The sequence below is a fragment of the Anolis carolinensis genome, chromosome 4 (assembly GCF_035594765.1).
Source record: "Anolis carolinensis isolate JA03-04 chromosome 4, rAnoCar3.1.pri, whole genome shotgun sequence".
In the NCBI taxonomy this organism is placed as follows: Eukaryota; Metazoa; Chordata; class Lepidosauria; order Squamata; family Dactyloidae; genus Anolis; species Anolis carolinensis.
The window spans coordinates 213,827,915-213,839,875 of record NC_085844.1 but is presented as its reverse complement, the minus strand read 5'-3'; the positions used below and the strand labels follow the sequence as shown (position 1 = coordinate 213,839,875).

The following is an 11,961-nucleotide window of genomic DNA, read 5'->3' as shown; positions in this document are numbered from 1 at the left end:
TGGGTGACCTTGGGCAAGTCACATTCTCCCAACTTCACAAGGAGGAAATGGCAAACCTCTTTTGAAGTAATCTCACAAAGACACCTATTTTAAGATTGATTTAGGCTCACCATAGACTGAAAATGACATCAAGGCACACAACAAACCATTCAAAACAGATGCCTTTAGTTGCCATAGTTGCTCACTCTTCATTCCCATATGCTTCATTACTGTCAGGATCACTTTGTCCTTTTCCTTTATTTGTCCTTGCATCCCATTTTTTAAACCATGTATTTTTTTTACTGCATTATTTAGTCAAAGGCTAACAGATTTGGAGTGAAAGGGGACAGAGCATGACTTCTCTGCAGAGCTCTATCCCTTCCAGCAGGGATTATTCTTGTTCTATTTTCTCTCTTTTAGAGCAGCAGGTGTCCTTTTTAATCCAAATTGCAATTGAGAAGAAGAGCCACATTGGGCCACCATATGGAGCCAAGCTGGATTAAGAGGGCATACTGTGCCCTCCAACTGTGATCATATGTTGGCTTTATTGGCTAGTCCACACAGCTGTGGCAATGTCCTCCCCCGCCCCCATTATGCAGGTATACATTAATATATTCGCAGGGGTTAACAAACAGGTCGTATGGCTTATTTTGCAGCTGATCTTTGTTTTTCCAAATGCATGCACACAGTCATAGATATTCACCTGGGCTCACATGCTTGGACCACTGCTATCTCCCATTGACATTGACATCTGTTCCATATTAGTAATGCTGGTGCAGTTCCCACTGTCAGAAAGCATGTATATATTTGGATGGAGTTTGTGGGGAACTGAGGTGACAGAGGATGGAATCCCCTTTGAATCCCACCGCTGCCACCAATTTATGTGAGGAGCTGAGGTGGCAGGAAATGGAATCTCTTTTAGAATCCCACCGCTGCCACCAATTAATGTGGAGACTTGATGTGGCAGAGGATGGAATCCCCCTTTGAATCCCACCGCTGCCACCAATTTATGTAAGGAACTTATGTGGCAGAGGAATGGAATCCCTTTTAGAATCCTCTCAGCTTTGCCACCAATATGTACAGAGGTGAGGGTGAGGTGTCTGACAGGAATGTGTGTCAGAGATGGAACCCTTTTTAATCTCACACACGCACACGCACAGATACCACCACTTAATAAAGATGTTTTATGAGAGATGATGTTAATTAATGATTTGTTTGATTATCTTCTTCGCTGCCACCAATGGAGACGTCAGGCAGATGGTACTGGTTCTTATAAGCTTTCTCTATTTGTTCCACTTCAGGTGTTGATGTTACTTAATTTAATATGAGAGTATGACAGAGGCTTAATTAGAATAAAATCAAAACAAGTTTATTGCAGGTACAGAGCTTGATGGTTTCAGATAACTTGGTAAAGGCACTTCGCTTAATGGTTACAAACAGTTATAAGGTGGTTAAACTTTCAAAATACTTCTTTCTCTGGATTACACTAAACCCTGATCCTACTGGATCCCCTGGGATTAATGTTCCCTAATCCACAGACTCTACAACTGACCCTAGACAAATCACCTAACTTGCCTAGTCTGGTCTAACCTAAATCTGACTCAAATCTCTCTATTTAAGCCAGCCTGATTCTCCACACAAGAATCAGATCCTTCCCTGTGACTAGAGAATCACCAACTGCTGGGTTTTGAAATATTCCCCCTTTTCCTTTCCAGGCGGCGGTTGGCTCCGCCCCTGTTGCTATGGTAACCTGTTCTAGCACTCTAAGATGGCTACCTTCCCCCATACATATTGTCAACTTAAATACTCACCATTTTAACTTAGCCAAACCTGGCTGTTTAAACAAAATCAAATACACATATCATCTATAAACAAAATACAATTATACACTTCTTCACAGAGTTACACTTATCTGTTCCGACTTACAAATAAATTCAGCTTAAGAACAAATCTACAGAACCTATCTTGTTCATAACTTGGGGACTGGCTGTATTAATAGTAGTAGCAGTGTGCCTTCAAGTCGTACTATGCACTTGCATTATACCAGCAGCTGTGCAATGTCACCCATCATGATGTGCATGGCCACTATCCCACAGGATGGTGACAATAGAGGTTAGTGTGAGGTATGCTCCTAAATAATTTCTCACTTTCAAATCTCTTGCTATCTTAGTTGCCCGCCTCTAGATACATTGCAACTTGCCAACCTCTTTCTTAAACTTTGGTGACTAGAACAGGACAAAGTATTCCATGAGGAATGGTGGATGGAATTTATTGTATTTAGTTAGAAGGAGAAGATTGAGAAGATTTCCTGCTTCTTGGCAGGGGGTTGGACTGGATGGCCCATGAGGTCTCTTCCAACTCTACGATTCTATGATTCTATGATTCTAGATTGTGTGATTTTATAATCTCTTCTCCTATGCAATGTGCAGACTTTAATCTCCCTTTAAAATCCTCCCCCAAAAGATTCAACATAGATTTCAACACAAAACTGCTAGGTCTCATGCATAAGGCAGAGTTGTACTTATTTTTGTTGTTGCTCTCAACCTTGTTGTCACTTCTCTTCCCTCTTTCTGTCACCTCTGCTTCTCTCACATTTTGTGGTGCTCTCCTTGTTGCTTAATTGTAGATATATTCTTTATATATGTGCACATTCATGCAGTAAAGAGAGAGATATATATACTTATTTTCATATTTATTGTGATGACAGTGACTATCATAATCCTGAATGGCTGGATATAGTCTTTTCTCTGGGGAAATTCATGGTTTGGGGGCATCGGTGTAAGTGAGCTCTGCTCACAGCGTTCTTTGTCAAACTGCAGAAACTTCCTTCACTTTAATTTCTGTAAAATTGCTCAGTCTTTAAATTGCTGTGTCAGCACAAAAAGCTATATAGCTCATTAGTGGTTTGAGGACTGCAGGCTCTGTTTGTACAATGGAAATCATGCTGGTTGCTCATGCTGTTGAAGTACTGTTAGTAAGAAAATTAGTGCTTGATGTATATTCTTTTAAACATTTCAGCTTCTGATTATGGTCAACATCAATTTCTTGCAAGGGAAAAACATCTAAGCCTTAAAATGTAAGGAATAAAATCACAGACACAGACACAGACACATACACACACACACACAATTTAAAATAATGTCTTGTTTCTAGAAACAAGGACATTTTCTGAAATATTCTTATTCTTTATATTTGTGTACGCATGCAAAAGAGAGAATACTATGTTACTTATATATTCGTTGCACTTTAAAACCACCATTAACAAAAGTTCTCTAGGCTCTGTACAGTGTGTTAAAATATAGAATACAACAATGGAATGGAACACACCTGAAACAAATTCAGATATGCAGATATAGCTAAATGATGTTAATATTGCAGGACTAAGGAACTTAAAGTTCATATGACTCATAATTATTAAATTCCTACCAATAGTTGGTGCATCCAATGACATATCTACCTACAGTTATTGTAATTTATTCACCTCTCCAAGAAGGTCTGGGGGAAACTTTAGTATATTGATAGACCCGTTTCTGGAATATGAAACCAGAATAGAAAGAAAAACACAAAGGAAGTGAGCTGTTGAAAGTCAGAAAATACTTTTTTAAATTGCACAATTAGGCAAAGCATTTACACATTTTCGAGTTTGCCTCTGTGTGTGAAGTCACCTATGAGCACAGTGAAGGTTATTTGCACAGCAATTTTCCACGATCCCAACTTGGAAGCATTAGAAATATCCAGAACACAGTATAAGCAATTGTCACACACACACACACCCGCCACAACTCATCTCTTTTATTCTGATATTAGAAATGGAAATACTGTACCAAGAAAATGGTGGAAGAATATTTCAACATTGTTGGTCATTCCATCCCAGACCTCCAAGGTGCAGTTCTTGAACAGAACACTTTTAATGGGTGTGGAAACCGCTGAACTGGGATATATTCACAAACCCTAATCCATTAGTGGAGGTATGAAGACAAATAATGGTTTTTGGCTAACTGCATATATTTAAATATGGGTCTTCATCACTGTTAAATATGTAACAATGGGCTTCTCCACATGCCAGCTTATTGATAGGGTTTTCTGTTTCTGTACCAATGCACTAGCCAAATATTTTTCTACACTATGCATATATTTACCTGCTCGTCTATGCTTATATATATGTGCATGTCTGTATGTTCACAGTTTACACTACTAATTTGCATTCTAGTTTTCAAATAATGATAATGGTGATATCATGCATGACCCTTCTTGATCATTGTGGTTTTTTGCCATAATTATTTCTATTAATGACAAAAAGGTACAAACATATCACAGAAAGTAATTGAGACTGACTGCTATCTGATTCACAGAAAGAATTGAAAAGGAAAGTAAGAAAAAACAATTGCAGGAGGAAAAAGGCAGGGTGTGTTTTTCTTCAGAGATGCAAATCATATTTTTTTCAACTAGAATAGAATATAATTTAACTTTCTTTTCCTATTCCCTGTTTCCTCACAATATATGAACTAATCAGTTTATCTATGGTAAGAGTTCTTTGCCATCACCCAGCTATTCGTGATTAATTACCAGTTAATGTTTGTACTTTTAATATTTCAGTTTCCTCTCACCTCACTTAATGACCTGCTCCCATCCAACAATGTGTGTAATCATCTGTCAGCTGAGACAACACTTCATGAATTTGTTGAAATGGGCTACAGTTTACAAAAGCTTTATGTCAAATAAAACTTCTTAAAGCTTGCAACTGGACACTACTGTTTTGCTCCAACAGAGTTACACTATGAAACTCAGAAAGTATTTGGTTTCATTAAAAAGAATCAAACAAAATATTAATCTGGTATGACAAATAGGGTCGTCAAATCTCAAGGTCTGACCCTAAGCCTCAAATTTTCATCAGTTATTTCCAAGCAGGACACAAGGGTACAGATTCTATAGTTTTGGTGAACTCAGCACCAGACTAGAAGAAAGGGCTGTGTGCAAATTTCCATCTTAGATAGTAGAGTTGCAGCTTCCTAGAATTTGTAAGGCTTAAAGGATCTTTACCTTGTTGTGGTGCTGGTGCTTGGGAACCTCAATGATGCCATGAACAAAACCGTGAAGGGATACCCAAGACAGGAAGGTCATGGCAGAGAGGTCAGATTAAATGCAATCCCAAGGGAAGGTAATGGCAACCCACCCCAATATTCTTGCCATGAAAACTAAATGGATTGGTACAACAAGAGATATGTCAATATACCACCAGAAGATGGTCAAAATGCTACTGGGGAGGAACAGAGGATGTTCAACTAGCCCCAGATGTGATGAGGAGGGGCCGACCAAGGGCAAATGGATGGATGGTGTCCTTGAAGTGACTGGCTTGACCTTGAAGGAGCTGAGGGTGGCGACGGCTGACAGGGAGCTCTGGCGTGGGCTGGTCATCATGAAGAGTCAGAAGTGACTGAATGAATAAACAACAACAACAAAAATTGAGTTCTTGCTGCATCTTGCAAACACCCTTCAGGAGGGTCTATGTATTTAGTTAGCTCCCACCATTCCTCCTGACACCAAGATTCATCCTCCATTCTGCATCCATTTTCTGGCTACAGACAAGTAAACTAGATTAAATGTTCCTTGTCCTGGCCTCCTAGGTGAATGAGAAGTAATAACCCCCTAATTTCACGTTGATTTAATGACAACCCCTTTAGCAAAGTTTGCTGTCTTGATTTCTAATCAGGAAAATATAGTGTGAGTAATTCTGATTGGTGCCTAATGCATAATGCTTGACATCACCAAGGACCATTTCTAGGTCCCAGATTTTGGCCTATAGACTTGTGTTTTTGGGATGATCCTGAAATGGTGATCCTAGTGGCAAACTACATCTGCTGCCTACATTAAAGAAAAGTGGAGTTAGTCCTTCCACATTTGAATCTGTTTCTCCAACATCTCAGAAGTCAAAATAATCTATCGCAGTAAGCTTCTGCCTGTCTATCCATCTAGCCATCCTCACCTCTGGCCTTTTCTCGAATTCTGCTTTCCTCCAGGAAGCACTCATAAGTTGGCTACCAAAGGCAGAGAGTACCAGGAGTGATACTCTTCCTTGGAACCTGAGCTACTGTTATCTTAATTTTCTCCCTTTTTGGCACCTACCTTGTCCCATTCATTTCTCTGGCCCTTGCCTACTGCTGTTGCCACTCCTTCCTTATCCGCTCCTTACACTCAGGCATTGCACTTTCCACCTTCCCTTTCCTCTTTATGCCACCACATCACCTTCCCTGACACCTTGTGTCACCTTCTCCTCTCTCTCTTGCTCATTACACACCTCACCACCCCTTCCTTCCTTTCCTCTTCTTTCTCTTACTTCAAGGAATTGCTATCCCTCCCTCACTTGGTCCATGCACTCCATCCCATTATTCAGTGGTCAATAACTGGAATGAGTGATAAGCCTTTAAACCAAAAATCACATTTGTATTCAAGTTATTTGAGAGAATAGGATTTAGCTCCAGCATGTGGTGGTTGAGATATCTTAATTCTTACACTGTATAGAAAGTCCATATTCCTGGAAGAAATGTTGCTGCCTAACAATTAATATCTATGAACTGCCAAAGTAAACCAGTATTAATATAACAGAATATACAATGTGTTCCCTGGAAATGCATCAGATTTTTTTCTTGTTTCAGTGTGTCATAATTAATGTTTTAAAATACTTAGCAGGGATGACTACATTTTGTTAATACTCTTGTTCTCTTCTGTGCTGTCATCACCAACCGACAGAATGAAATTGCTGCTGATAAAAGATCAGATTGTGTGTTCAGAACTTTATAAAAAACAGCTCTGTGAATTAGATATTATTTATAGAGATAAATATTGTTATTTTGAAATGATCTTGCTAAAAGCTTGTACGGTTTTATCTGATGTGCCTCTGTCTTGTTTCAAATGAGAAGTTCATTTAAGGCTAAAATAAGCAACACGTTGCCACTTTAAATCACATATTCTGTAGAGTTTTGGTCCTATAGAGTTATTTTACATGAAGCAGGGTATGACTCATGCTAATGGAAAGGGCAAAGAAGACTTTTTAAAAGAAATATATCACACTTAAATTAGTTTAGACAGCATGACATCAGAGAGTAATTAAATAGGTTTTTGTTGGAATTCCGCTTCCAATTCCTGAGTTCAGGTTTGTAAAAGATTTCTGAGCACCTGCAGGTTTCTGTGTGTGAAATATTTTCACTGGAAGGGATTCAAAACTTTTTTAAAAACCTTTTAACACAGAGGCAGCATTACGCCATTCTTCCTTCTTGGAAAAAAAAACCTCTCCGATTTAAACAAGAGTCCTTCAAGTTTTTAGTCACTTTTACAGAAGAAAGGGGGGTAGTAAACTTTCTCTTTTCAAGAACAGGCTGTGAGCAGAAACCAGGAGAAGACTGAACGGAATAAATTAACATCTCCACTATGGGACTGGATACAAATATTGGACAAGTAGATTTAAAGTGTTTTAAGCTGAAAATAAAGCTTTTTCTGCTGACTTTGGTTTTCAATTTCTTTCATGTTTTCTTCTGCCAAACTGGAGGAATCTTTTCTGAATTTTTCTTTGGAGGCATTCAAAGGAAGACCAGAGGATGAAAATCCTTCACTTTCTTACTTTACTGCTTTGGTACTTTGGTTGGTTTTACCTTGTTCTCATCTCTTTAGTGCTGAGTCCTGCTGAAGCAAGTCAAGGGAATCCAGGAGCTAAATTAGCCGTATCAAAAGTAGATGGAAAAGAGAGGACCCCTTTGCCAAGGGCAGGTACCTTTAGAACGGGAAGCCATGGATATAGCACTGGGAATTCAAAGCCAAGGACAAAAACCAACACTGCTCAAGCTGGAACTCTCTTGGCAAAAACTGATGACTCAAAGAAAGCTCTCCCTAAAGCAGGGAGCACAGACAAAAAGGTAGGAGGACATTCTTCAAACAGGCAAACTGGAGTGAGAACAGTGAGTCCAAAGGTTCAAAACTTTGGCCCCAAAGCCCCACTGAAGAAAACTGGCACAGGGAATTCTGATGCCAGCTCTTATAAAGCCAAAAAGCCTAAAGACTCTATTGCTCAAAGAGAATCTAAAGAGGCATTAAGACATCCTGCTATCACACCACACGAATACATGCTTTCCTTATACAGGACTCTTTCTGATGCGGAAAGAAAAGGTGTGAACGGAAGTGTGAAACTGGAGACTGGACTTGCCAATACAATCACAAGCTTCATTGACAAGGGACAAGGTAAGAAAAGCTAATGCTTGAAGATGTATTCATGTGTATTTGTTAAATATGAATGCTTCCTTTTCTGTATTTATGGAAAGATGTCAAACTAGTTGATTGCACACATTTTCCTGTTTACAGTGCAGATTTAAAGAGCATTTTGAGCATCAGAGCTGTGATTTTGTAGAATGTTTATGCTGTTACTGTATACTCCTAGTAATTTTAACGGTATTTGTTAAAAGGATTAAAAATCACTATATCTCACGTGGAGCATAGATTGAAAAACATGTGATGGTGACAGAATGCATCCAGATGCATCAGCAGTGGGACTTAAGTCAAAATGAACTTTCAATGGTTCCAACTCTTAAGTCTGGAGCTAAACAATTATTTCTGCAGCAGCAAGACCAGATCAATCAATATCTATTCAAGCTTTGAATTATAAAGGTATATTTAAGAAGAACTGGAATCAGACCACCTCTAAATTTTCGGGGGTGGGGGGGAAGAAACTCAATTAAATATACTTTGGTAAATATACACGTGATTTACTCTTTTAGGGATGATAGGACTGGTAGAGGAATTTATGAGACCATCTATATTTTTAGACCTTCACAGAGTCTAAGTAACCTATATCAGAGCTTCAATACTTTAGTTTTTTCTGAAGCAGAACTTTCAAAATTTCCCAGCCAGTCAATATAATGGTATAGACTAGCAAAGCACATTTTCCAAGCTCTAAATCAAGTGCTGAGTGCACAGGGCTTCCACATAAGTGCCACTGAAAGGTATGCTGTATATAACTATGGTTATGGAAAGTAGCTTTCATCCATCACTGTTTCATGCATTCATTTTCACTGTAAAAGGTTTGGAAGTATGTAAACTTCTAACTCCTAACAGATCTAATGTATCATTTCAAATTAATTGTAAACATTGTATGTTGTTTTAAAAAGCTGAAAACTAAATACAAATTTCTGTCTAAGATACATGAATGTCTTCCTTCTTCTCTCTTTAGATGACCGAGCTCCCACTGTTAAAAAGCAGAAATATATGTTTGATATCAGTGCTTTAGAAAAAGATGGCTTACTAGGAGCAGAACTTCGTATTTTGAGAAAAAAACCTTCAGATACCTGGAAGCCTCATCCTCATGGGAAAACATGCCAAGTGAAACTTTTCAGTTGCTCCACAAACCGGCAAGCATCCATCCTCTTGGACTCTCGGACTGTCAATATCTTAGATACTGCAAAATGGGAAGTTTTTGACATTTGGAAACTTTTTAGGAATTTTAAAAACTCTGCTAACTTGTGTTTTGAACTGGAAGCTTTTGAAAGGGGGAGGCCTGTTGATTTAAGGACTGTGGGGTTTAATAGAACAGGGAGGCAAGTCAATGAAAAGGCTCTGTTTTTAGTATTTGGTAGGACAAAGAAAAGAGACTTGTTCTTCAATGAAATAAAAGCCAGATCTGGCCAGGATGACAAAACTGTTTATGAATACCTATTCAATCAAAGAAGAAAGAGAAGAGCTCCTCTAGCAACTCGACAAGGAAAGAGGCCCAACAAGAATCTGAAGGCAAGATGCAGCAAAAAAGCACTGCACGTAAATTTTAAAGATATGGGATGGGATGACTGGATAATAGCACCTCTTGAGTATGAAGCTTATCATTGTGAAGGACTCTGTGAATTCCCTCTTCGGTCTCATCTAGAACCGACCAATCATGCTGTTATCCAAACATTAATGAACTCTATGGATCCAGAGTCAACACCTCCAACTTGTTGTGTGCCAACAAGGTTGAGTCCCATTAGCATTCTGTTTATTGACTCTGCCAATAATGTGGTCTACAAACAATATGAAGACATGGTAGTGGAGTCATGTGGCTGTAGGTAGCAGCACAGCCTTTCATGTGGCTCTCTATACAAAGCTTTTCCCAGCGGCTGATTTTAATAAATGAAGCTTGAAAACTCCAATTCTATGGATCAGCACTGTATTATCACCCAAAGGGGGCTGCACTGACAATAGCTATAGTTGTATTTTAATGCTGGCAAGTTATGCACGTCTATTTTCTATGCAGCCTCTCAGCTGCAACCTCTGCAAGGAAACCACCAAACCTTGGGCATGAAGGATTGCCTAGCTCTTTGGACTCTGTGGTGGCGGAAATGCCTCTATGCATAGTGACATTATGACCAGTCACATTCTCAGTTATTCTTCCACTGTGCGCCTTGTCAACCCATTTCTGTGCCACTGAATAGCTGTGACATATCTGGAGATGTTTGTGATTACCAGCATAAGAGCTCTAAAATATCTTGGCACAATTATGCCATATCAAGTCATGTGGCAAAGCCATAGGTTATGTTATTGCACAAGTGTAGCAAGGTTGCGCTTGTAACCAGTGAACTAGCTGAAAGGATCAGGCTATATGTTTTTGAAAAACTGGAATACATTCACAGAAGAAGCAGAATAAAAATTCACTGCTTTTAGGTGTATATTTTGGACCCATTGTAGCACTGATTTGCTACTACTGGACTTAGTGGTGGCCTAAGATATTTTGATGAGTGCAACAGGGCAAGATAAGATGTTATTTGTCCCTCACTCTTTGGGCCGCAAGTGGAGGATGCTTTAAAAAGCCTTATCGTATCATTCTGACATCAATTTATGCTCTAATTTTTCCATAATTTCATAGCGTGGCCTATCTGTCCATGCCTGGATAACCTCTTAGCAAGACAATATAATATATCTTCCTCAAAGGACATTTAGATTTCCATATCATATTAACTTTTGAATTTGCAAGACCATTGGTAAAGCCAGTGCCAATAGGTTCCTTACACAGTGATTTTAATTCTTGTGGTTGCTTGAAAGCCTAAATAATGTTAATCCCTCTCTACAGGATTAATCCTCAATGTTCATTGTCAGCATATGCATTCATTTCACATGTACTTGAAAATAATCCTGATATCTTTGCAAAACACCGTGATTAAACTAATCAATTTTACACAAATAGTTGTAAGCAACATTTCATACTAATTCGTAAGACTGTATATTTGATAGAATATTGATTTTCCTATAAATTGTACACATACATGGATTTAGAGAACTTCAGGGGAATCTGTTTCTTCTATTGTATATTATTTGCCTTAAATATCATGCTTTTAAATAGTATGTTCAGTCTGTTTTATTATTCTCCTTATAATTTGTGCTGTCTACTAATGGTCATAGAAAAATCAACTTAAGATGTAGTAAATTATTTGACAGTGTTAAGTGTATCTAGATGACATACTTACCATAAATATAATTTTATTAGAATTTTGTTTTCAGTGTTTTGTTCAATTAATAAAAAGAAAAGAAAACAGGAGTGAGACAGGCTGTTTTTATGAACATTATATGGATGTGCATATAACAAACATCAAAGTTATTTTCTTTCAACAGGACTCTAACAATATTACAGAGAAAGTGCCACGACAATAAGTTGCAAAGGCTTTCTTGGGGAAAATAATGAATTACTCCAAGGTCTCTTTTACACTACACCAGTGGTTCTCAACCTGTGGGTCCCCAGATGTTTTGGCCTACAACTCCCAGAAATCCCAGCCAGTTTACCAGCTGTTAGGATTTCTAGGAGTCGAAGGCCAAAACATCTGAGGTTGAGCACCACTGCACTACATGGTTACAGTACATTGATAGCACTTAAAATGCCATGGCTCCATCCTCTGGGAAACTGGAAGTGGTATTTGGAAATCTCTATCACAGACCAGCGGCAGCTAATCTAGTCTTCAGATTCCATAAGATGGAGCT

At 38.6% G+C, this 11,961-nt stretch overlaps 1 protein-coding gene across 1 annotated transcript; it reads left to right on the top strand.

The window, feature by feature from the left end:
• The first annotated feature begins 7,193 nt into the window (after nt 1-7,193).
• On the top strand, nt 7,194-11,524 carry gdf5 (growth differentiation factor 5). Its single transcript, XM_003220471.4, has 2 exons — nt 7,194-8,208; nt 9,194-11,524. The coding sequence occupies exons 1-2, from the start codon at nt 7,572-7,574 to the stop codon at nt 10,060-10,062; spliced, it is 1,506 nt and encodes a 501-aa protein (XP_003220519.1). The 5' UTR covers nt 7,194-7,571; the 3' UTR covers nt 10,063-11,524.
• Nucleotides 11,525-11,961: the final 437 nt, after the last annotated feature.

Coding starts and splice junctions, on each gene's coding strand:
- gdf5 (XM_003220471.4), top strand. CDS start 7,572: ATGAAAATCCTTCACTTTCTTACTTTACTGCTTTGGTACTTTGGTTGG. Junction 8,209..9,193: donor CTTCATTGACAAGGGACAAG/GTAAGAAAAGCT, acceptor TTCTCTCTTTAG/ATGACCGAGCTCCCACTGTT.